General features: G+C 43.1%; 1 protein-coding gene across 1 annotated transcript in view; it reads left to right on the top strand.

Annotated features, from left to right (window-relative positions):
* Nucleotides 1-4,920: 4,920 nt before the first annotated feature.
* The window catches only part of DHCR24 (24-dehydrocholesterol reductase), a 33,485-nt gene continuing 11,862 nt past the window's right edge, over nt 4,921-26,543 (top strand). The window contains exons 1-6 of the mRNA XM_016120447.2: nt 4,921-5,268; nt 8,471-8,626; nt 16,823-16,928; nt 17,649-17,767; nt 19,613-19,876; nt 24,676-24,819. Coding sequence (XP_015975933.1) covers nt 5,038-5,268; nt 8,471-8,626; nt 16,823-16,928; nt 17,649-17,767; nt 19,613-19,876; nt 24,676-24,819 — 1,020 coding nt within the window. The 5' untranslated portion in view covers nt 4,921-5,037. The remainder of the gene's footprint in view (nt 5,269-8,470; nt 8,627-16,822; nt 16,929-17,648; nt 17,768-19,612; nt 19,877-24,675; nt 24,820-26,543) is intronic.

Genomic DNA, 26,543 nt, shown 5'->3' with positions numbered 1-26,543 from the left:
GATGTAATTGTTCCCCTTCCCCTTCTCATAATTATTCCTTGCCTTTGTCTACTAACCAGAACACTATTTGGGCTTTGGCCTGAATCACTGCATCCCAAATAGCTGTTCTTATTGATCTCAAATAAACATTTGTTGCCTTTTGATTAAGGTAACATGGGTTTCAACATATGAATTTGGTAGGGCGGGATACAAACATCCAATCCATAACACTCTTTTTCACCTGCCCTACTCCAATCTATAATCTCTACCTTGCTGGTAAACATCCCCATCTGCTTTGTCATTCAAGTAATAAAATAAAATCTGGATTATCTGGAAGTTAGCATATTATAGCTTTCTAGATAAATTTGGCTTTTAGGTGAAAGCTGCCCTTGGCAAAGAAAAAGAATTTCTTACTAGGGCTTTATTTAAAAAAACAAAGATAATATTCTTGGACTAGTTTCAGAGCCAATACGCATTCAATACTAGCTCCTAAATAGCATGTATGAGCATAACGTGGAGACCTTTTTAAAAAGCCCATTCCTGGGCTTCACTTCCAGAGATTAGATGCAGTGGGATGTGGTTGAGTCCAGGAAACTGCATTTGAGCCAGCATTCTTATGTGACTGGTCTGCAGACCACATGCACTTCACAAGACCATATTTTAAAACTTCCATTTTATATCTATGGAACCAAACCACAAGAAATGGTGTTTCACTCAAAAATCGAGGAAGCAGATTCAACTGATGGAAAGATTTAGAAGATAGGAGCCATAACTTGGCTTCTCAATTTACTAGAATAAGACACTGATCAGGCAAGTCACTTAAGTAAGCCCTCTAGGCCTGAACATCCCCATTTATTATAAACAACACAGACTAATAGTTTTACGCATTGCTATCCCTCAGACTGGTTGTGAATACCAACAATCTCAATAGATGTATTATACAAATATACGAAAATACTCTTTGTTACGACTCTGGTGTTCATTGAACTCTATAATAAAAGATTTATTTGTGTTCATTAGGCTCTATTCATTAAGAAAGAAACGAGGACTCAGGTTTTAAAAAGATTCCTACATGGTCAAACTGTAAAAGGATTTTGCTTAACTTCTAGTTAACTCAAGAACTTGTTAACCAGGATGTCCTATTCCTAAGCATTTTAACTGAGTTTTCATGTAAATAAGGTACATTTATTAACAATTGGGTGCATTCAAGGGTAGAAGCTCTGTCACAGCGCACTTCCTTGACTTAGGCAAAAATTGATGGGCCCAACAACCTACAGAATGGGATAAATTATTTGCAAATCATATATCTGATATGAGATTAATATCCAGAATATAAAGGAACTCCTAAAGCTCAACAACAAAAAACCAGACAACCTAGTTTAAAAATGGGCAAAGGATTTCAACAGACATTTCTCCAAAGATAAATAGCCAAAAAGCACATGAAAAGATGTTCAGCATCACTAATTAGGGAAATATAAATCAAAACTGCAGTGGGATACCACTTCACACCCATTAGGATGGCTACAATTTAAAAGAAAAAAAAAAAAAAAAAGCCCCAGAGAACCACAAGTGTCAACAAGAATGTGGAGAAACGGGAACCCTCGTGTACTGTTAGTGAGAATGTAAAATCATATAGCTGCTTTTGAAAACAGTATGGGAGTTCTTCAAAAAGTAAACAGAATTACTATGTGATCCAGCAATTCCACTTGTGGATATACACCCAAAAGAATTGAAAGCGGGGTCTTGAAGAGATATTTGTACATCCACGTTCATAACAGGATTATTCCGGTAGCTAAAAAAATGGAAGCAACCCAAGTGCTCGTTGATGAATGAATGTATAAGCAAAATGTGGTGTTGCAGAAAAATTGCAAAGATCAGCGAGAAATCAAGCAGCACTCAGAGGGTTGGAGAACGCAGGTTTATTACACCAGTAGTCCCAGAAGAGCTAGTACTCTGCAAATCTAGGCCCCAAGCTTAGGGGCAATTTCACTTTTATACCCATGTTGTTACAGTCGGCATGGGCTAATTTACAGACCTGGGGAGTTGCTATGGCCTACGGGTAGTTACGGGGCATGAAATTTTTTTTTTTTTTTAAACGGGCACTAAGGCAATACATCTGTTCAAGCAGGCACTAAGGCAGAACATCCAAAACGGAGGGTGAGTTTTCAGCTGACCCTGAGATCTTTGGTGGCCTTGCAGCAAGCATGTTTACAGAAGTGGAACAAAGAACTGATTACAAAGTCAGCCATTTAAGTAGGAAATTCTTTTTCAGTGACACATACAATGAGTTATATTATTCAGCCTTAAAAAGGAAGGAAATTCTGCACTACACTATAACATGACTGAACCTTGAGGATGTTACAATGAGTGAAATAAGTCAGTCGCAAAACACAAATATTGAATAATTTCACTTGTATGAGATACTTAGAGTAGTCAAAACCTTAGAGATGGTGGTTGCCAGGGCTAGAGGGAGGGGGGAATGGGAAATTGTCGTTTAATGAGCATAGTTTCGGTTTAACGAGACGAAATAGTTATGAGAATGGATGGTGGTGATGGCTGTACAACAATGTGAATGTGTTTAATACCACTGAATTGCACACTTAAAAATAGTTAAGATGGTAATTGTTATGTGTACTTTACCACAATAAAAAAAAATCTATTAAAAAAAATTAATGGAGCCAAGATTACATGCTGCATGATTCCATTCTGGAAGAGTAGGGAGAACAGAGCAAAGGCTGCCAGGGGCCAGGGGCCAGGGGCCAGGGGAGGCAGAAGCGTGTAACTACAAAGGAGTCCAGGTGGGAGTTATTTGGAGAGATGGTACTATTCTGTATGCTCATTGTGTTTGATTAGAAGAACCCTTACATGTCCTAACATTCATAACTGTACATTAAGATAAGCACTTTTACTATATGTTAATTTAAAAAAATAAAATTAATTGACCCAACTCACAGTAATCATTTTCTTTGCCTAGATAATAGCAACCCAAAGGGTTGGAGTTCGTGTAGAGAGAAAAGAAGAATCAAGATATAGGACAGTAGGCAGGAACAGAGAATGAGAACATGCGTGCTGGGTAAAAAATTGTTCTGAGTACTTTTTCACTTCTGTTTTGGAGAGTTGTCCCCTAAAGATCAATCTTATTGGGACTTTCTCCTTCTCTTCCCAAGTGTAAAACTATTCTGAATACCAGTAATTTCTGTCATTTCTCCTACAAGGCACTAAACACTTCTGTCCAATGTTAATTTTTAGGTTGAACTTTTATCTCATTCCCTAACAATACTCAGGATGGTTAAGTTTTTGAAGCAAAGCCCTCTCTAACAGTTCCAACATTTGAATTTAGGCAGAATCAGGGGAGAAAGGCATTGTCCACAGTGCCTCTCCTCTTCACACTTTAATTGCCCCTCTTAATCAGAGCTGCTAAAAATATAACATGAGATAAATCTGTAATTTTTTATTTTTTAATAGCCACCTTAAAAAGTAAATAAAAGTGAAATCAATTTTAATACTATATGTAGCCCAGTATATCAAAATGTTATCACTTCAACATGTAATCCATACAAATTATTGAGCTATTTTGCATTCTCTTTTTTGTACTACATCTTTGAACTCCAATGTGTATTTTTAACCTTAAAGTCTGTGGCAATTTGGACTCGCCACATACCAAGCCCAATGCAAAATGGTAATTATGCAATATTTGAGCCTCTGCCTACATTCTTCATTTATTCATTGGTGAGCAAACACATAAGTGTCTACTATGCATCAAGCATTGTGCTAGAAACTGGACAGACAAAAGCGAATGAGACATTGATTGACCTAAAGCTCAGTCTGTGTGGGTGAGAGACACATAAAGGGAAGATTACAAAATAATGTGAAAGAATCATGACATAGATGTAACTATTTTATGAGCAACTGAAAGGGGAAAGAAGTGCCATAAATGTAATTTTAAAGGTAGCCTGGAGCTGGCTTCAAGGATGTGGAATCTCGGCTTTATGAAGGGGATGGGAAAGGGCTTTTAGAGGTGCCAGCTTGAGCGAAGGCACCGAAACAAGGGAGAGTGGATCCCAGAGACACTCCTAAGAGTACATGTTAGGGCGAAGAAGAAAGAGAGGAAAGTGAATAGGTAAGCAAGGCCAGTGAAGGGCCTGGTAAGTTACATCAAGTTTGGCTTCTAAAATAAAAACCTCCCATACTTTCTAAAATTTCAAAAAAAGTGAAGTGCAAATGACACCATTTTTAGGTTTTTGCCGCTAACAGTCGTCACTACTCTGAAGCAGCTGCTCCATGAGGGGAGGGCCACTGCTTTGCTCACCACCCTACCCCAAGGCCTGCAACAGTGCCTGGCAGAGTGGGCGCTAGAGTGTTTACAATAGCTGGAGTTCCCGCCTTCATGCTTTTCCCTCCAGCCCTCCCCCACCCTCCTCAGCACAGTGGGAAAGAGTGAAGGGTGCTAGCCAGGCGAGAAATCCTCCGTCAAGCTGCAGGTTGATCCAGAGGGGTGGGGCGCCCCCACCTCACCTTACCCCTCTGGCAATAACCCAACGCGTGACCGCTTCACGCGACTCTCGGGGAGGCACCACCTAAGGAGGAGTAGAGGAGGGAGCAGGCACCTCCCTCGGCTGAGGGGTTGTGGGGGCCGTCCCCCAGGCCGGAAGCGCGAGTCCCGCCGCCCGCGTCCTTGTGCTGCCGCGGTACAGAGAACGGTCCACTCTGCCACCACACGGGTCCCCAGACACCCCTTCCCACGCGTTGGTGAGAAGAGGGTGGAGCGGCCTGACTCCAGCAGCCAATAAAAGCAGCGGGTTCCTGGTCCGATCTCCGGCGCGGCTCGCTATTGGTCGCCAGCAGGGTCTCGGCCCACCGAACCTTTGCGACCTGAGCCAATCGCTAGGCGGCAAGGAACCCCCCCTCCCCGCTCCCGCCTCGCCCCCCTACCCCTTCCCAGCTCTCAAGCAGCGGGCGACCGGCCCTGGCGGTCGCAGGCGGACTCGAAGCGGGTGGTGGTGACGAGAGACTCTAGCAGGCATCTCCTCCCCTGCGCGGGGCGCCACCGGCCGCACCATGGAGCCCGCCGTGTCGCTGGCCGTGTGCGCGCTGCTCTTCCTACTCTGGATCCGTGTAAAGGGGCTGGAGTTCGTGCTCATCCATCAGCGCTGGGTGTTCGTGTGCCTTTTCCTTCTGCCGCTCTCGCTCATCTTCGACATCTACTACTACATGCGCGCCTGGGTGGTGTTCAAGCTCAGCAGCGCGCCGCGCCTGCACGAGCAGCGCGTGCGGGACATCCAGAAGCAGGTGAGCGGTCCCGGGAGGGCGCCAGAGCTCCGGGCAGAGGGGACAGGGCCATATGAGTGCACAGTAGGGCGCGAGGCGCGGAGTCATGTGCGGCGCTGAGGGAGCCCAGACTGCAAGGAGGAGGTAGAGTCTGAGGAGGATTTGAACTCGACAAAAAATGTAGTGGTTGGGGCTTCCCAGGAAGGGGACGGAGTAAGCAAAGGAGGGAACACAACATTACTCTGCTCTTTACGGAGTGCCTACTATATGCAGAGCACGTTTGAGTACCAGGAGGGGTATAAAGAATCAAGGAGAGGCGGGCACTGCACAGGTAACTATCGTCAGTCTCCAGCAATTTCAGAGGAGGGAGGGCTTCTGGGAGGTGGAGCTGACACTAGAGACAGGAAAGTAGAGGAAATGATTGGGGGGAGGTGTGTGGAGTGGAGCGTTGGTATGAAGGCCGAGGGGGAAGGAGGTTGGAAAGTCAGTTTGGAGTTTACTCTGTAGCAGCAAGGAGCTTTCGACACGCATAGAATAAAGGACTAAAGTGACAAGGTAAAGAGCTTTGCGGCCTCTGAGCCAGGCACTCACTCCTGGACAAGTCCCTCAGTACCTCTGTACATCCTCCCTGTGTCAGAGTCACAGCAGCAAGGCCCAGAGCCTTGCCCTGCTGCTGCTCTGAGTGGATCCTTTTTTTTTTTCATGTTCAGTCAGGGCTGGCATAGGCATTGGGCCTGGGCAGGTTCTTGACTCCCTCTGCCCCTCCTTGTGTTCTTTTACTGGCATCAGGTTGCAGAGAGCTTCTGTTTCCTGCTGCACCTCTCACCACAAGTGTTGCAGCTTCCATGTTCTGTTTGCATCATGTTGGGTGCTGCAAGCAAGAGCATAAAGATGGATGCTGAGAGCATCCCGATAAGGGAGAAGACTGTGGGCTGCGTGGGAGAATGCAGCTTCTAGAAGTGCTTTGCTTGGGCTGCCCTGGGTTTTGCTGGTCACAGTCACAGCTCCAGATCCCTCCCTCCCCAACTGCACTCTCTTCTTTGCTCTTTCCATATGTTCAGAGTCATTACCTGGTTGTCCTTACCCCCACCTCCCCATCAGTGTGAGCTCCTGGAGCTCACCTATGGCCCAGAACAGCCCAGTAAACACTTGTTTACCTAAACTAAGCCAAAGGGTTTACTGGACAGGAAGACAAGGGGCTCTGCCAGTCCAGCCCACTCCCCTGGACCTGCTATGTTCCACACCCCAAGTCACTGATGTCCATTATTTCTAATCCTCACAGCAACCCTGTTAGGTCTTGTATCTGTTCTACAGATGGGAAAAATTGAGGTTTAAACTGTAAGTCGGTGTCCATGGTGATATAACTAGTAAATGGGGCTGGAACCCAGATCAGCTGATTTCAGAGCCTGAACTCTGACAGGTGTTTTCTTTCCCATCCCATTCCATTTCACCCTGTAGGTCTGGTTCTGTTACTTCACACCTGGCATTAAATAATAGCTACCAGACTAGTTGACCCTTTTCTGGGCCCTCCCCATCTCTTTAGCTAGCATGTAGTCAATCACAAGGGCCTCTTTTCACATCATTGCCTCCCTGCCCCAAATCTTGGTTGGATCCATTGCAATCAGTATTTCAGGCTTTATGGCTTCCACATTCACTTCATGTGGTATGACCCACCCTCCAGCTTGAATGCAGCATGCTCAATCCATTCCCCACACCTCTGAGCTTAAATTATGTCCTGGGACTGCAGTTGGGCAGAGGCAAGGCCTGCTTGGTCATGAGTCCGACTTCTTGTGCCTTCACCTCTACTCATAGGAATCCCGTCCTCAAGTACTCTCTTCTCCTCAGATACCTCTACTTCCCACTGCACCCTGGCCTCTGAATACAGGAACATTCTTCCCTCATTTTGTGCTATTTTCCTAGTCAGCTTCAATGCAACCTCCTTCAGGATTCTTGGTTGCAAGTGATAGAAACTCAACTCAGATTGTTGAGCAAAAAAAGGACTTCATTGACCTAGGTCCTGAAAAGTCCAGGAGTAAAATTGCCTTAGATATGACTGGATCTAGGATCCGCTACCTCTGTCTTTCCACCACCCATTTGTCATTTCTTGGCTCTGCTTTCCTCTGGGTCAACTTCATTCTCATGGAGCCCATCTCCCTGTGAAGACCCCAGCAGTTTCTAGCTTACATCCAACCAGCTTAGCAAACCCAGTACAGCAAGAGTGCCTCTGCTGGAACTGGCCTTATTGGTTTGACTTGGATCATAGGCCCATCCCTAAACTGGTCACTATGGCCAAGAGAATGGAGTCAGGCCTCAGAGATGTGCCCACCTCCTGGGGTTGGGGGAGAAATAGCATCACCTGAACCAAAGGAAGATGGATGGTCACAGGTCACAGCAGCAGATAGACACCTCCTTGCTCTTGTCCATCTCAGCAGGAATGGAATACTTCCTCCCGTGTTCCTCATGGGCTTTTGGCTCATGGGCCATTTGTTCTTTGTGTTTTGTACTCTGGTCACTTAACAGTAGAGATTTTGCAAAAGCTCTTCCTTCCATTGGCTTGGTGGTCCTTCCCTGCCATTTCTCTCCCCTTCCAAGTGATCATGAGTTAACACATGCAAATGCTTAGGACAGGACTTGGTATGTAACAAGCCTCACTACATGTTAGCTGTTATTCTATTGACTGGTAATACAAGCCCATTGGTCCTTCCAGAAGTCGGATGGTCCTGGCTGTGAATCTGGGCTCTGCCCTTCACTGGTTGTGTGACCTTGGGCAAGTTATTTTACCTTCCAGTTTTCTCACCTGCAAAAGGGGATCATCCCAACTTCCTGGGGTTGTTGTGAGAATTAAACGAGATGGTGTACAATAGGTGCCTGACACAGTGGGGGCACCTAGTAACCATCTTATTTGTATGGTTGCTATTATTACCATTACAAAACCTTTCCTGAATTTCCCAGCTATTGTTTTCAAAGCACTGTGATTCTGTATTCTAGCTCATTCTTCATTCTGCTTTATTTATAGTGTGGCAACACTTCGGCTTTTTGCCTGCCACACTAGCCGGGGAGATTCCAGTGGGCTTTGCAGTGCCTGGAAGAGTGCAAGGGCTCAGTAAATGTTTACTGACAAGATGCTTGGGCATCTTTCTGAGCTCCTTCCCCTTAAAACAAGGCTTCGAGCTGCTCTGGGGATCCTGGTAGGGCTAGCTCAGCCTCTGTCTCGTGGTTGCAGGTGCGAGAATGGAAGGAGCAAGGCAGTAAGACCTTCATGTGCACAGGGCGCCCTGGCTGGCTCACCGTCTCACTCCGGGTTGGGAAGTACAAGAAGACACACAAAAACATCATGATCAACCTGATGGATATTCTGGAGGTGGATACCAAGAAACAGGTGAGTGTGGCATGGTTCCCTGGCTCTGGTAATGAGGACTGCCCCTGGTGCAAGTGGCTTGGAGGGGTGTGGTTTTAGGCAAGGGCAGACAAGACCAAGGTCCCTGGTCATTGCCATTCTTCAAAGCCTCAGCTTTGGAAGAGATTGGTTATAACCCTATCTCATAGTGCAAATTGAGAGTTCAGAGGGATTCTTTGATTATCTGCAGTTCCACAGGAAGACAGGGACGGGGAAATCATGGGGGGAAGTGAGACAGGAGGCTTTCTGATCTCTCAGGAACTTCCCAAAAAGCAGAAAGGAACACAAAGTGAAGTGAATTGATTTTTCATTTTCTTTAAATTTAAACCCAAACATAATACCCTTCTCCAATATCCTACAGACTCCTAGTAGAGAAGCCCTATGTTAAATGTTGAGAATGTACCCAGTTTTCTTTTTTTTTTTTTCACACAGTGCTTTACACCTGCTAAAATTAACTTGTTTCATGCAAAACAAGACCTTGAATGGTCAGTCATATTAAAGCTGGTTTGATTATTAATAGTTACCTTTTTGGAAGAAGCTTTTTTCCTACGTAAGGCATCATATTGCATATTTAAAACATAGACTATCAGTGAAATGCATGACTTCATTTGTGCTTGAGAAAAAAGAGGCACAAAAGGGAACCTATTTATCTCTTTTTGGTAAGGAGGTATACTGGTAAACAGTGGGCTGTGAGGGTGGCTGGAAGAGAGGGCCTTGTTGCAAGCTTCCTGAGGACCCACTTGTTAATAGCCATAGACAAGTGCATGCTCTTTGGCCTATCGAATAATTCTGGTTCTTAAAACCTGGCTTAAGGAGACAGGAAATAAGCTTAAATCATAGACAATACAGAGAGAGATTGTATTACAGCTTTTTTTCTTCTTTTTTCCCTTTTCTTTCTTTCTTTCTTTAAATCACAGCTTTATTTCTAATCCAAGATAACACAATATTCAATAGTAGAGAGTTGTTAGATAGGGTATATCCACATGATTGCATTTTGTCGTGAGACCCAGGCCAGTTTACTTAATCACCTATGCCTTTTGTTGCCCCCTAAGCTTTACTGATACAGACTTAATGTATAATAACCTGCACTTACAGTGTACAATTTGATAATAAATTTTGACATATGTGTACACCTGTGAAACCATTACAATCAAGACAATGAACATACGCATCACCTCAAAGGTTCTCTCTTGCCCCTTGGTAATCCCTTCCTCAGGGCCTTCCCTGCCTCTTACCCCACATTCCTATAGTGACCAGCTTTTGTCACTATACATTAGTTTGTATTTTAGAGTTTTATCCGAATGGAATTATGCGTTATATACTCTTGTTTTGTCTGGCTTCTTTCACTCAGTGTAATTATTTCGGGAGTCATCCATATCGAAGTATGTATCAGAAGTACATTATGTTTTATTGCTGAGTGGTATTCCATTGTATGACTATATCACAGTTTATTTATTCTTTCACTTATCATAGGATATTTAAGTTATTTCCAGCTTTGGGCTATCACAAATAAAATGGCTAGGACCATTTACAGACACGTCTTGTGTAGATACATGCTTTCCTGTCTCTTGGGTAAAATACCCAGGAAAGGAATCACTGGCTCATATGATAGGTGTTTGGTTAACTTTTTAAGAAACTCCAAGCTTGTCTTTCAATGTGCTTGTAGCATTTTACATAGATGTTTAACGCTATAAATTTCTCCCTTGAGACATTGCACAAATTTTGATAGGTTATCTTTTCATTTTCATTCAGTTCAAAATGCTTTCCAATTTCCTTTTTACAACTTGCTCTTGGCCAAAAGGCTGAGAAGCAATCTAGTTTCCTTTTTGACACCTGTTTAGACCCATGGGTTATTTATTTTATTCTGTTTCCAAATTTTCCAGAGATCTTTATTACTGATTTGTAATTTAATTCAATTGTCGTCAGAAAGTAAAGTTTGTATGATCAGAATGTTTTTCAGTTTATTGAGACTTATCTTATGGCTCCAAATATGATCTATCTTGGTAAATATTCCATGTACATTTTTTTAAATGTGGATTCTGCCATTTGGGGCTGGTGTATACTATAAATGTTAATTGGTCATGTTGATTTATAGTGTTGTTCAAGTCTTCTGTATCCTCACAAATATTCTCTCTACTTATTCTATCAATTACTGAAAGAAGGCTATTGAATATCTGCCTATGATTGTGGATTTGTTTTATCTCTTGTGGTTCCATCAGTATTTGCTTCATGTGTTTTGAACTCTGTAATTAGGTATATAAATGTTTATAACTACGTCCCCTTGATTAATTGATCCTTTATAAAATGACTTGTTTCATTCTAGTTATATTCTCTGCTCTGAAATCTACTTTGTCTGATATAATAAAGTCATTCTAGCTTTTTTTTTTTTTTTGGTACCACATATTCTTTATCCATTTGTCTTTTGAGTGGAACATTTAATCCATTTATATTTTTTAAAATTTTTAAAAATTTTAATTAGTTTCAAGTATACAGAACATTGGTTAGACATCTATATAGTTAGTAAAATGATCCCCCCAATTGCTCCCTCCCTTCCCTGACCCTCCACCTAGCCAATGTATTAATGCTAACTGCATTCCTTATGCCCTGTGACCATCTATCAGCTACTAATTTGTACTTCTTTAACCCCTCATCCCAAACCCCACCTCTGCATGTCAACAAATTGTTCACTATATTTGTGAGTCTGTTTTTGATTAGTTCTTTTTACTCCTTAAATTCTGCATATAAATGAAATCATATAGTGTTTATCTTTCTCTGTCTGACTTAAATATCTTCAAGGTTTATCAAAGCAATATCTTTTTCCATTCCCTTCCTTTTCTATGTAGGAGTCTTGTTTTCTTAGCCTTTCAGCCACTCTATCTTTTGGTTGGCATGCTTAATTCTTGTCCATTTAAGGTACTTATTGCTAGGAATGTCATTGTTACCATTCTTTATTCCTGTTTTTGATACATATTTTTTCTTCTTAAAGAAGTCCCTCCGACATTTCCTGTAATTCTGGCTCGGTGGTGATAAATTCCTTTAGTTTATTTTTGTCTGGGAAGTTTTTTATCTGTCCTTCAATTCTAAATGATAGTTTTGCTGGATAAATTATTCTTGGTTGCATATCCTGAGTCTTCATCCTGTCGAATATTTTTTGCCAAGCCGCTCTGTCCTGCATAGCTTCTTTTGAGAAATCAGCTGCCAGTCATATGGGTGTTCTTTTATATGTAATTATTTGTTTTTCTCTTCCTGCTTTTAATATCATTTAGTATTTAAACTTTGGCATTTTAATTATGATGTGTCTTGGTGTGGGCCTCTTTGGATCCCTGGTTTTTGGAAATCTCCGAGCTTCCTGGGGTTTTATGTCCATTTCCTTCAACAGGTTAGGGAAGTTTTCCATCGTTATTTCTTTAAATACTGTTCAACATCTTGATTTTCTTCAATTTCACTGATCAGACAAATATTTGGAGCCTTAATAATGTCCCATATCCTCTTTAAATTATTTTTATAGTCTTGGCGTCTTTTTTCTTGCCATTCTGATTGAGTGTCCTGATTGGCTTTCCTGTCCTCTAGATAAGGGCATTTGATCTTCTTCTTTATTCACTTTGTTTATTTGTTTATTCCATTTACTACTCATCTCAGATAATGTGTTCTCCATTTCAGACTGGTTCCTTTTTGTAATTTCCATTTCCATTTTTGTTTTTTTTATCTCTTTGTTGAAGTTCTCGCTGAATTTATCTACACATCCCAAAAGTTCATTGAGCATCTTTATAACCAGTGTTTTGAACTCTGCATCTGTTACACTACTTGACTCCATTATATCTGGATCTCTGTTCTCTTCTCTCATATGGTTTCTGCTTCTTTGTCTTCCCATTTTGGCTGCCTTTCCATGTCTGTTTATATTTACTAAGCAAAGCTCCTAAGTCTCCCGGTCTTTTATTAGTGTGGATTTGTGAAGTAGGTGTCCAGTGGCACAGTCCTGAGAAGGATTCAGCTGCAGGCCAAATTTAGCCCAAGCCTGTGACCCTCTGGGGCCAGCTGTTAAGATTCAGCAAGCAATCCACAGATGTTGTGCTTATAGTTGCCTCATAAGGCCACACCAGAAACCAAGGCCAGCTGCCTCCACCAGTATGAGTCTTAGCAAGAAGCACCTGACTGACTCACTGAAGATACACCTGTATGTGGCTTGTGTGGGGCTCGAGTTGGGGTAGGCGGGGTTTCAGAGAATCCTCTGGGTGGAATGACCTTTGTTATTCAGTTTGATGATGTCTCAGCTATGGAGGCACTGTATCCGCTGCACTGGTCGGGGGAGGGCTCATCAGGGAACAATGGATACTCCCGGCACTTCTGTACCCTCAGCCCTCACTCCGACAGTGTCTCCCTGTAAGTCCCTGGTGCCCCCTGCAGGCAGCCGAATTGGCACTGGTGCTCAGAGCAAGCAGGTCCGTTATTGTGAAAATCCGCTTGCGGACACGGCCCCTTTAAGAGGCATCTGCCTCTGCCATAGCCTGGGTCTCACCCAGCGGATCAGACCCGGCAGTCCCGTGTTCTCGCCCTGTCCTACCTTGTGCCGTTGTATGGTGCTTTCTTGGATTTCTCTGTAGTTGTATGGCTTGTTCATCTAGATCCCAGGCAATTTTTCCTTGCTGCTACTCCTTGGTTCCGTCACAACTTTGATTTAGTTGCCAGAGGGATGAACAGAGCCTCTATCATCTACGTCATTTTTTTTTTTTTTGCCTTTTTTTTTTTTTGACTTGTGGTAGCATGTTGTATCTTTTTCCATCCTTTCACTTTTAGTCTGTTTTTTTAAATATTAAAAATGTGTTTTTTATAAGCAGCATATAGTTAGGCCTTGCTTTTTTATCCAATCTGACAATCTCTGCCTTTTAATTGAGATGGTAAGACCATTTGCAGTTAATGTTATTATTAATAAGGTTTGGCTTAACTCTGTCACCTTGTTCTTTGTTTTCTCTTTGTACCATTTGTTTTTTGTTCCGTTTTTCTTTTTTTTTTCTTTTGAATTACTAAATAATTTTTATGATTCTATTTTAGCTCTCTTGTTGGCTTATTAATTAATTTTGTTTTGTTATTTTGGGAGTCGTTTTAGGATTTATAGTTACACTTTACCTATCATAGTTTACCTTCAAATGATGTCTTATTTTATCTATAGTATAAGAAAAATCATATACTTATACACTTCTATTTCTGCCTTCCCAACCTCTGTGATATTGTCGTACTGTTATTTATGTTATAAAGCCCATACCACGTTACCGTTTTTTAATAGTTATCTTTTTAAGAAATTTAAGTAATAAGAAAAATTTTATAGACTTACCCATATAGTTGCCATTTCTTCATTTCATTGTGTGGATTCATATTTCCATCTGGTTTCGTTTTCCTTCTGCCAGAAGGATCTCTTTTAACATTTTGTATGGTAATTTTTCTGGTGATGAATCTTTTAGCTGTCATATGTCTGAAAACATTTTGCCTTCATTTCTTTTTCAGCTTTTATTGTAAAGTATGCATAACACAAAATTTACAATCTTTATTATTTTTAAATGTACAGTTCAGTGGTATTAAATATATTCATAAAATTATGCAGCCATCTCCACCATCTATCCCCATAAATCTTTTCATCTCGCAAAACTGAAACTCTATACTTTTAAACAATAACTCCCCATTCCCCCTCCCCCCCCAAGACCTAGCAAATGACTATTAAAATTTCTGTGTATGATTTTTGACTTCTCTGAGTATCTCATAGAAGTGGAATCATACAGTATTTGCCTTTAGGGCTGAATAGTATTCCATTGTATGTATATATCACATTTTGCCTATTCACTCTTCTGTCCATAGATATTTGGTTGCCTCCACGTGTTAGCTATTGTGAATAATGGTGCTATGAGCATGGGTCAAGACCCTGCTTACAATTCTTTTGGGTGTGTACCCAAACGTAGAATTGCTGAATCATATGGTAATTCTACGTTTAATTTTTTTTTGAGGAGCTGCCATACTGTTTTCCATAGTGACTGTACCATTTTACAGTCCTATCAACTGTGCAAAGGTCTCAGTATCTCCACATCCTCACCAACACTTGTTATTTTCTGGGTTTTTCCTTTTTCTTTTCTTTTTTTTCTTTTCTTTTTTTTTTTTTTTTTTGATAGTAGCCATCCTAATGGCTGTGAATTGCCTTCATTTTTGACAGGTATTTTCACTAGATATGAAATTCCAGGGTGGCAGTTTTTTCACTCAGCACTTTAAAGATGTCTCACTGTCATCTTGCTTGTACTGTTTCCAACAAGAAATCTATTATTCTTATCTTCAGCCCTCTATATGTAACATGTCTTTTTTTCTCTCTGGCTGTTTTTCAGAATTTCTCTTTATCATTAGTTTTGAGCAATTCTATTGTGATGTACCTTGGTATAATTTTCTTCATTGTTCTCGGCTTGGGATTATTATAATTTTCATCTAACTTAGAAATTTGGGGATCTTTATTTCTTTAAATATTTTTTCTGTCCACTACTCTCTTCTTTGAGGACTGCCTTCAGTATTGAAGTTGTTTCACTGAGTGATACACTGTTCATTTTAATTTTTTCTTCTGCGCGTTTCATTTTGAATAGTTTCTACTCCTCTGTATTAAGTTCACTGCTTTTTTCTTCAGCAGTGTCTGATTTGCCATCAGTCCCAGCCAGTATATTTTTCATCTCAGACATTGTTGTTTTTATTTCTAGAAGTTTGATACGGGAGTTTTTACTATCTTTTTAGTGTCTCTACTTAACTTTTTGAACATAAGGAATACAGCAATAATAACTATTTTAATGCCTTTGTTTGTAAATTTTAATATCTGTGTCAAATCTGGATATGTTTTTATGAAAACAGATTGATTTTTCTCCTCATTGTGGATTGAATTTGCCTCCCTCTTTGCATGACTAGTAAACTTTGATTGGATTTTTGACACTGTGAATTTTACCTTTTTGGGTGCTGGATATTTTTGTATTTTTAGAAATCTTATTGACCTCTACTCTGCGATATAGCTAAGTTACTGGGAAACAGTTTGATCCTTTGGGTCTTGATTTTTCAGGTGGCGACAGAGGAACATTTAATGTAGGGGTAGTTATTCCCCACTGTGAGGCGAGACCATTCTGTGTACTCTACTCAATGCACTGTGAAACATGAGGTTTTCCAGTCTGGCTTTTGGGAACAGATACCATCCCTACCCTGTGTGAGCCCCTGCACTATTACCTGTTATCCTTTCCGGTGGCATTTCCCCTCAGAAAAGTAATTTCTTCATGTGTATGCACTGATCTGTACTCAGCTGAATACTCAATGGGCACCCTTTGCAGTTCCTCAGAGATTTCTCTGTGTACGGTTTCTTCTCCAGTACTCTTGTAAATTCTATTCACCTCGGTCTTCTGGGGCTCTCAACTAAGAGACCACTGGACCTCCCTGAGTTCCCCATCCCTGCACTGCCTAACTCTAGGTACTTAGCTGGGGCATTCATAGAGCTCCCCTTATTTGATTTCCTGTCTCTCAGGACTTCATTGCCTGATGCCCACTGTGTTGAAAACTCTTGTTTTATGTATTTTGTCTGTTCTTTGTTTTCAGGCAGCAGGGTAAATCTGGGTCTTGTTGCTCCATCTTAGCTGGAAGCAGAAGTCCTCATGATGGCATGTTAATTTGTCCATTAAAAATTACATTTTCCAAGAATATTTAATAACAAAGAACAATGATTGTAGTATTGTGTTAAATTTTAAAAGCAAGATGAGAAAATGTGTATTTGTGTGTGTGCATTGTATGAAAACATACAAAATTGCAATATAGATATGCTTAGAAAAAGACTGAAAGTAAATACATTTCAGTGTTAACACTGATACTCTGAAGAACTTGGGTTTTTGTCATCTTCATATATGCTGTTTCTTCCAAAAAAAAAGGAATATTTCTTCTAAAATCTAGAAGAAAAATTAAGTATTAAATATAAAAATACGTAAAAGGACAAGATTAAACAGTAGCAAATCCGGAGCCAGAAACTTCATTTACTATAATGTAAGGCAGTATAATGTTCTAGAAAGAGGCTATAAAAGCCAGGTAGGAATCTCTGCATTGATTGTTTAGGAAGGTTTGGGAAGATGCCCCTGTTAGGCCTAGAAATTTCTTTGTGACTCAAGGTCTCTCTTCTTATGTCAACAGATTGTCCGTGTGGAGCCCTTGGTGACCATGGGTCAGGTGACCTCCCTGATAAACTCCATTGGCTGGACTCTGCCTGTGTTGCCTGAGCTAGATGACCTCACAGTGGGTGAGGACTCAAGATAGTCCTAGGATCAGAGCTGAGGCACCTTGGCCCATATTCCATCTAGTGCAGAAGTTGCCACTATTTCGTCTATAACAGAAGTACCCCCATCTCTGCTTGGCCAGCTCCAAAGACAGGGTGCTTCCTTCTGGCTGTTTCATTTCTAAACAGCTCAAGCTATCAAACAGCACTTTTTAATCTCTAGCTCGAATCTGCTTCCCTGTGACTTGTATCCATGGCTCCAGTTCTGCCCTGTAGAGCACACAAAATAAGTCTAGTCTCTCCTTCCTTTAGGAGGATTCATGGTCCCCAAAGCTTTCTCTTCTCAAAGGGAAATAGCTTCAGTTCTTTTAACTGTTCCCATGGGACACAGCCTCCTGCCACCCAACCAACCTCCCTTTTCATTAAAGTCCCTCTTAAAATGAATGCACACAAGTTTGTAAGTTGGGTCTGGCCAGAGGTGAAGGTATGAGCGTCATTGACAAGGTCTCCCATCCATCCCTCTTTGAGGAAGCCTTCATTCTCCAATCTGAGCGCCTCCTTCTCTCTTCTGCTCTCCAGATCCAGAGATGGGAAGCCTCCCCTAAGTGGACAGCTCGTTTCTGCCAGCCCTGTCATACCACCCTCATGCTATGAGCTTCTGAGCTCTAGTGAAGTGCCCTTTACTCAATTCTTCCCCACCCTGCACCCTGCTGCTCCACCTGGCTAACTCATGTGTTTCTGCAGGGGGTTTGATCATGGGCACAGGCATCGAGTCATCATCCCACAAATATGGCCTGTTTCAACACATCTGCACTGCCTACGAGCTGGTCCTGGCTGATGGCAGCTTTGTGCGATGCACACCGGTAAGTTCAGAAACAGGATGTCCCCACCAGCTTGCTCTGGGCATCAAGGACCCTGGTGATAGGCAGGTAGCTCCCCGGAGGTGCGTAGTTTCAAGTACACTTGTTCAGTCTAGGTCTGTATTCATGATAACAGATCTAAAGGCCCCTTTATGTGCTCAGACACTATTATAAATTCTTTATATAGTAAGACTTAATCCTTTAACAACTTTATGAGGTAGTTATTATTAATAGTCACATTTTACAGACAGGAAACGAAAGCACAGGGAGGTTAATAAACTTAACCAAGATCAGACAGCTAGTAAATCCCACTTAGCCAGGATTCAGATCCAGGTTATCAGGCTCCCAGATCAATGTCCTTAGCTTTTAATAACACTGTACTGCCTCTCTAGGGGAAGTCAGGCTTCAGTATCAAAGCTCTATGCCAGATGGTACGAGGGGTAACTAAAGCAATAAAAGGGGCTATTTTGGAGAAATTAAAGACAATTCTATGGCCCAAAGTGGGACACAGACATTTGAGGCATTTACCCTAAGGAATGGGACAGGACTGAAACTTTAAATAAAGTCAAATCTCTCTGAGCGTATCTGAGAAGCCTCTGGGATGAGGGTATAGTGTGATCCTTTGGAAGCAGATGTTTCAGAGAGTTCCCAGAGTTGTTGGCCTCACAGAAGAGTCCAGGGCAGGACTCCTGGTTTGGGAGCTCTGGTCTTGGGCAAGAGGGACCCTTTTCACATCAGTTTAGCCTATTTCCCTGCCCTCTAACCAGTTTTAACCAGCAGAGAGAAGAGACAAACATTAGTGGATTACTTCCCTTCTCTGAAGCCAAGTTTCCTATCTGACAAGTGCATTGTCAGGAGGAGAAAGTAGATGCCTACTTATTATTGCTGATCCGACTGTGTGATTAGGGGGAGGCTTGGCTGGGCCTACTTCAGCTGTTCCAGCGGCTTCCGCCGGCCTGCTGCAGCACTTCCCTGCTGCACCCACCGTGCCCACACCAGTGGCAGTCAGCATAAGCAGACACCACACAGCTGTCCTTGGGGTGACGACGAGACAAGGCCAGACTTCTTCAAAAGGCACATCATTAGAATCAAAGAATCTGAATTAGAATGGCCAGGTGAAAAGTCAGTTGTCTGTCTCTGATGCAAATACCAAAACAAGAAAATGGTGATGTTAGAAGCAGATTTGGGGACTCTGATGAAGCCATGCGGCAGAATGATGCTGGCTCAGGAGTTTAGGTGATTTTGCCTGAGCCCCAGCATCTCCACACTGTCTGTAGGGAGCCTTAGATGAGCCCTGCTGTCTCTTGACACCTCGATTTTTTTTACTTGTTCAAGCAGAAGTATTAATACTCTCCCTAGACTGTGGTGGGGGAGGGTCACTCCTACAGCTGATAGACTGGGAAAGGCTCTGTAAATGCCTGGAAGGGAGGCATTTTAATGTCCCTTGATGACTCTGACCCTCAGTAAGGGTTCAGCTCTTTGTTCAACCTGGCCTGGAACTCCTAGCCCTTAGTCCCCTGTTTTGGGTCTTTGAGCAGTGCTGGTCATGGCCTCTTTCTGGGTAACCTGTGGTGCAGGAGCTATGCCTCAATGATGGAAGAGGGAGGTTCTCTGTGAGTACCCCTGACACTAGGCAGTGTAAGGTCAGATGTCATGCCGAAGCGTCAGAGCAAAAACTGAGGGCCAGAAAGCCCAGTTTATAAAATGCCTTGTGGGATTTACCCAGCAAGATGGTAACAGAACAGGAATTTAGCCCAGGCCCCAGGTTCTTTGTGCCCTTGTTGACTATGTGCTACAATGTGGGACCCAGGGTTCATGCTCTCAGCATTTGTTGACTCTGCCTTGCAGTCAGAAAACTCAGACCTGTTCTACGCTGTGCCCTGGTCCTGTGGGACTCTGGGCTTCCTTGTTGCCGCCGAGATCCGCATCATCCCTGCCAAGAAGTATGTCAAACTGAGCTTTGAGCCAGTGCGGGGCCTGGAGGCGATCTGCAACAAGTTCAAACATGAGTCCCAGCAGCAGGAGAACCACTTTGTAGAAGGGCTGCTTTATTCCTTGGATGAGGCTGTCATCATGACAGGGGTCATGACGGACGAGGTGGAGCCCAGCAAGGTAAGTTAGGGCGTCAGCTGCTACAGACTAAGGCCTGGAGGAAGGAGGCCTGGGTGGGCTGAGTCTGAGCCCGTTCCCCTACCCTGACCCTGGTATTCACCCTTTTTGAGGCTACAACCTGAGTCAGCTCAACTGGGGTTTGGGCAACAGGATTTATAGTCAGAATTATCTTAGACAGTGACAAAAGCTTCCATTTCCTCTGATTCTATCACCTGCCACATATGTGTGTCTCTTGATGGCATAATCTTTTATCCTCAGAGCAGCTTACCTCATTTTATAATGAGGAAACCGAGGTTCCAAGAGGTCATATTAAACTTCCACAAGATGACAAAGCCAAGATCTCAGTAATTGATTTGATGTCTTGCAATCCAGATGAATACTCCTTCAACTTACTGTATAATATTTAATAGCAGTTTTTATGAGGGTTTTATAATTTTATTATGAGAGTCTCGGAAAGCGTAAACAAAAGGAGATGAAAGACTACCTGTAAACATGACCCAAAGCCAGCTGTCGCTAATATGTTCAGTTATTTCCTCTTTTTCAGTGCATATTTTTTTCTTTTTTGAAGTTTTTAAACTACAGAAGTAGTAAAACAATGTAAATATCTTCACCCCCAGGCATACAATGACTTGTAACAGTTTGGTGTGCATTCTCCAAGGCCTATTTGTGTGTGTGCGTGCGCGTGTGTACATGCCCTTATCTCATTCCATTGTATCCCATTGTTGAATGTAAATAATTGACCTAACTCATTGCTGACTGATAAGCATTTATATTGCTTAACTGGTTTGCTCTTACAAATCAGATTTGCCATGGATAGTCTCTTGCATTTACCTTTGGCCTCTTGTACGAGCATTTCTGTAGGATTGAGTCCAAAAACTGGAATCCCTGAGCGTGTTTGAGTATGCTTAATATTGATAGCTATGACCATACAGCTCTCTAGAAAAGTTGTGCTTCTGTCCACTTCCAGCAGTGGTGTGTGAGAATGAACACCTTTCCCCTCCGTTCTTGCCAACACTGGATAGTATCACTCTTTCATTTTTGCCAATCTGATAAGGTTAAAAATAGTATCTCGTTTAATTTTGCAATCTTCACTTCACCTGTGAGGTTGAACATCTCTGCAGTTTTTCAGTTTGTCTTCAGCTGTGATCACCTGTTCGAATTCGTTTTTTCCGATCTAGTGTGATAAGCATTTTCCCATGTTGTTATATTGCCTTCAAAACAGTCATATTTAATGTCTGGAGAACATTCAACTAAGTGAACGTTTAGTAAATGCCCTATCATTTACTAAACCACCACCCTTTAGTTGCAAACTTAAGTTGATTCCAGTTTTTTATTATCTTAATTAATATAGCAATGAGCATCTTTTGTTTGTAAGTTAAATAATGTCTTAAAGCAGAATTAGAAGATCAAAGGGTAGGCACTCTTAAGGCACTTGATCTATACTTATATACTGAAAACATTTTAAAATTGGAAAGGACTCGAAAATTATCTAGTACAATCCCCTCTCCAAATAAGAGGCCAAGATGGGGAAGGAGACTCCCCTGAGGACGCACAGCTAGCAATGGGCAGATTTAAATTTGGGTGTCTGACCCCTAGTTCAGTGTTCCTTCCCCTCTATACCAGCTTCTAGAATTTAGCATCGTCCACAAGCAATGTCTGAGCACCTTTCCTTGTGGGCACTAGTGGTTGAAGATCCTGGACCAGGGGTAGGAGCACTTGCGCTCTCGAGGCTTTGGCTCTGCCTGACCTGGGCTGAGCCCAGGCAGCATGTGTCCCTTAGTCACCTGGTAAGGACCTCTGGTTCAGAGGTTTTCCAGCTTTTCTAACATGTTCCCTTAGAGGCTGTCAGTAGTGATAGGTTGAGGGAGGGGGCCAAGGGGAATCACCTCCCCCACTGTACCCACTACTCTGTCACCTGTTTGATATATTAGATGCCACTTAAGCTTACAATAAGACAGAAGGGTTTGTGCATCTTTTAAAATGTTTAAGCACCCTGATCCTATTCCCAAGGAGAAAACTGAGGCCTTACCCAAAGGCTTGTCTAATGTCAGGGGCAGAGGGGCTGGGCTCTTAGGCCATAGCCTTTTGCAGAATGTCCCCCTAATGCCCAGAGGGAAGAGGACTGGGGGCGGAGAGTGATAAATGCCATTAGATGTGGACAGTTCGTTTGAGGAACATTTCTTCCAAATCTCCTGATTGGCAGACTATTCAGGAATTTGGCCCTTTGTGCCAGGTTCTGTGATAGGCCCTCTGCAGGCACTGTCCCGTGGAAGGCTCATTGTGGCCCTGAGAGGAGGTAGCCCACCCTCATTTTACAGGGCAGGCCCAGAGATAGGAAGTAGTTTGCTATCTAAAATGCCAGGACTAGAACTGGGACTCGTGTGGCTGGCTACCTGGCTGCCACAGCTGCGTGCCCTGGGGGAAGAAGACAGTCTGGGTTCTTGATCATATCCTGGGCTTCTCTGGCATGAATCATTTCTGATAAGTCAGTGAGCACCAGGAGTACCTGTTTCCAGGTACTCCCAAGTCTCAATCTCATTATGCAGCTGGTGCCACTGCCAGGTGTATAGCCAGGCCCCACCCAGGGTTAGATCAGGTTGCTGTGTTCCTATTGGGTTTCAATCTCCTTTGCATCAGCAAGCAGAGGCCAGCACATGGTGTCTTTTGCCCTACCCTATACCATCCTCACTGAAACTAACTTAGACAAACAGGCTCTGTAACCCCACTTTCCTGGCACATTGTGGCCCGTGGTTTCCCCCTGCAAAGTGGCCTACCAGCAGAGTGGCCTCCAGAAGAGGGCAACACCCAGATAAGCAACCACTCAAAGGACTGGCTGGCTCCAGGGTGGAAGGGATTTCCAAAGGCATATGAGGCTAGAAGGCCGCTGGGGGCCAGAAACTGAATATTGTGCCCCCAATGTGGGCAGGCATTATGGGCTGGCCTTACGCATGGTGCTTTTCACATTATCTTTTAGTCTTCCCAACCAGGGGGTAATGTCTCCATTTTGCCTGCACGGAAGATGAGGCTCAGAGAGGCTAAGTAACATTCCCAGGGTCAGCTTAGTGCCTTATAAGTGAAAAAAGCAAATTGGCCAAGAGTATGCATGGGATGGTCTTGTTCTTATAAATATCTCTCTCTCTCTCTCTCTCTCTCTGTGTGTGTGTGTGTGTGTGTGTGTGTGTGTGTGTGTGTGTGTACACAGAAAATAAAACCTAATGAACACATAAGTTTTAGTAGGCTACAGAGGTGAGGGTGAGGCTACAGAGGTGTCTCTCCAAGTTAGTTATTTCTGCAGCATTTATAGTTTTCATAGAATGTACATTGCATTTAGAATCATGAAAAAAATAGGATTGTTTTGTTTTGTTTTGTTCTGATAATGCCCACATTCCAGAGTCTGCTATTCAGGGTTCTCCGCTTTCTGACCCTAGCCTGGGGTACATTCCTGCCCTGAATTTGCCAGCCTGGTAGTCTCAGGCAGTCTATATAACCTTGATAATTCTCAGTCTCTTTTGTGAAACAGGGACAGCCCTACTATGCAAGGTCTTGGAAGGGATAAGAATGAAATGGTTTGGTGCTGGTGACACTGCCTGGAGTGTGGGCACTTGGCACATGATCTGATTATTCCCTTCCACCAGCTACCCTGGGGCTGCCTCATGTCTTTCCCCCCTAATGGCTCCCTGACGACTTTTTTCCTCTCTGGCCTCCACTCTCCACTTCCTCCTAGTCCTTTACTTAGCCTGCCCAGCTGGGTGTGACCTTATCTGCTCCATAAAACTCCAGTGTCTCTCCCGCCCCCTCGAGAAGCTGGTCTGATGTGAGGCCAGCTTCCACAGTATGTATGTGTGTGTATGTGTGTGTGTGTGTGTGTGTGTGTGTGTATCATTTTTAATACGCACCAAGAAAAACTCCCACAAAGCATATATTTTTATTACTATTTTACATGTGAAGAAACAGGCTGATAGAAAGCCCTGCCCAAAGTAACACAGCTAGTGTGTGACCAGGCCAGGATTTGGCCTTAGCTGCCCAGTCCTGGAGCCTGTGCTCCTTGGAGGCTGCTGCCCTGCCTCTCTCTGAAAGCATCTGCTCATAATTCATCTCACAGATGAGGGAGTTGAGGCTCAGAGAAGCTAAGTCATCCCAGGGCACAGGTGAAGTCCTGAACCATTCAGGACTGAAGAAGACACCAGCTAAATGTAAGGTTTGGGCATTGGGGGCCACAAGGCCCAGTGCCAAGGAAATATGTAGGTTTGCTCTGCGGGTTCCCTCCGTTGACAGTGGCTGCCTAGGGGGAGCACGCACTCAGAGGATAGTGAGGCTTAGTCTAGAGCTGCAGGGAAAGTGTCATGGTTAATTAGTGCTGTTGACCATGCTCAGGGCGGAGGGGATGACCCACGCTCTGTGTTTGTGCCAACGTTGACCTAGTGGAAGGGAGGGAGAGAGGAATTCACCTGCACGGAGCACCGTGTTGTGGCAGATGCCAGAAAACATTCGCACTTTGATTTTCTCATTGAGAAAGAGCAGGGGACTAGGTCGGGGTCACTAAGCCCTCTAGACTATCAGGAACTAGCTGTTGGGCCCTGGGCACACCACTTAATCTCTTTGAGCTTCTGCTCTCCCTGTTAGAGAATACCCACTGTGCTTAACCTCACCAGGCTTTCAAGAGTCTAAAAAGGAGATAATAGACATGAAAGAGCTTTGAAAAGGCCAGGAGTGCTGAACAGAAGCGGGGTATCACTATTACACCCTGATGGCACTTACTGCTTGTCTGTGGGCTGACACAATGCCCTCTGTCATTTCAGCTGAATAGCATTGGCAATTACTACAAGCCGTGGTTCTTCAAGCACGTGGAGAATTATCTGAAGACAAACCAAGAGGGCCTGGAATACATCCCGTTGAGACACTACTACCACCGGCACACGCGTAGCATCTTCTGGGAGCTCCAGGTGAGGCTCAGATTTCCCAGTAGTCCTGGCTCCTCCGAGTTGGCAGGGCAGGGAACCAGGATGGTTAACATTGTAGCCACACTCTCTCCCTTAAGGGCAAAGAGTGGCTTTGTCCTAGGGAACTGGAACACACTCTTACATAGCAATACAGTTGCTTCCTCTGAGATCGGACCTTCTTCACTTAAAGCGACAGGCTCGCTCGCAGTGAACAGCTGAGAGTGGAGTGCTGGGCCAGGTAATTTGGGGAACACTGGCCTATTCCGTCCTCGAGGAACTGTAGCCCAGCCAAGCAGACAGACTCTAGCCCTGTAAAGTGCCACAAGAACAAGAAAAGGAAGCGGCTAATCTAGTCCTGTCTAGGGTTGGAGGCAGCCGTCAAGCTTGGCCTTGACAAATGAGCAGGAATTTGCTGTTGTACATGGAGGGATAGGGAGCAGTGACATTTTGAAGGGCATCAGGAAAGGCCTCTCAGGAGATGACTGAACCAAGGGAGGACAAGCCATGTAGAAGTCCAGGGGAGAGTGCTCTAGGCGAGTGAGGTGCCGGAGCACAGGTCCTCAAATGGGCTGCATGGATTTTTTTTCCCCCTCTTTTAATTGGAGTGAAATAGCATGAATTTAACCATTTTAAAGTATATGATTCCATGGCATTTAGGACATGCATAATATTGTGCAGCCATCACCTCGATCTAGTTCTAAAATGTTTTCATCACCCCAAAAAGAAATCCTGTGCCCATTAAGCAATCGCTCTGCATTTCCCCTTCCCCCAGCCTGGCAACCATCAATCTGTCTGTCTCTACAGATTTATCTACTTTAGGTAGTTCACATAAATGGAATCATTTGTGTGTGGCCTCTTTTACTAAGTCTGCTTTCGGCGTTCATCTGTGTTGTAGCATGTTATCAGCACTCATTTCCTTCTATTCAATACTCCATTGTATGGATATGACACCTTTTGTTTATCCCCCTGTGGTTGGGCATTTTGGATTGTTTCCACCAAATGGCATTGTGAATAATGCTGCTGTACATTCACATACAAGTATTTGTTTGAGTACTGGTTTTCAGTTCTTTTGGGTATATGCTCATAAGTGGAATTGCTGGGTCATTAGGTAACTCTGTGTCTAATTTGTTGAGGAACCACTCACCTTTTTTCCACAGTGGCTGAGCCATTTTACACTTCGAACAGCACTGTTCTAGTTTCTCTACATTCTCACCAACACTTGTTCTCTCGTTTTTGATTATAGCCATCCTAGTGAGTGTGAGATGGAATCTCATTGTGATTTTGCTTTGCATTTTCCTGATGACTAATGACGTTCAGCATCCTTTCCGCATGCTTAGTGGCCATTTGCATATTTTGGGGAGAAGTGTCTATTTAGCTCCTTTGCTCATTTTTAATTGGCTTATCTGTTGTTGAGTTGTAAGAGTGTATATGTTCTGAACACTAGACCCTTATGAGATAAATGACTTATAAATATTTGCTCCCAACCTGTAGGTTGTCTTTTCACTTTCTTTTGATGCACAAAAATTTTTAGTTTTGATGAAATTCAGTATGTGTATTTTTTGTTACTCGTGCTTTTAGTGTCATATCTAAGAATCCGTTACTAAATCCAGGGTTATGGAGATTTATCCTTATGTTTTCTTCTAAGCGCTTTATGATTTTAGCTCTTATATTTAGGTTGTTGATTTATTTTGAGTCGAGTTTTTTATATGATGTGAGGTAGGGGTCTG

Source organism: Rousettus aegyptiacus, unplaced genomic scaffold, assembly GCF_014176215.1.
Source record: "Rousettus aegyptiacus isolate mRouAeg1 unplaced genomic scaffold, mRouAeg1.p scaffold_m13_p_1, whole genome shotgun sequence".
Taxonomy (NCBI): Eukaryota; Metazoa; Chordata; class Mammalia; order Chiroptera; family Pteropodidae; genus Rousettus; species Rousettus aegyptiacus.
The sequence above is the reverse complement of the archived record's forward strand: the minus strand, read 5'-3'. Positions and strand labels throughout refer to the sequence as shown.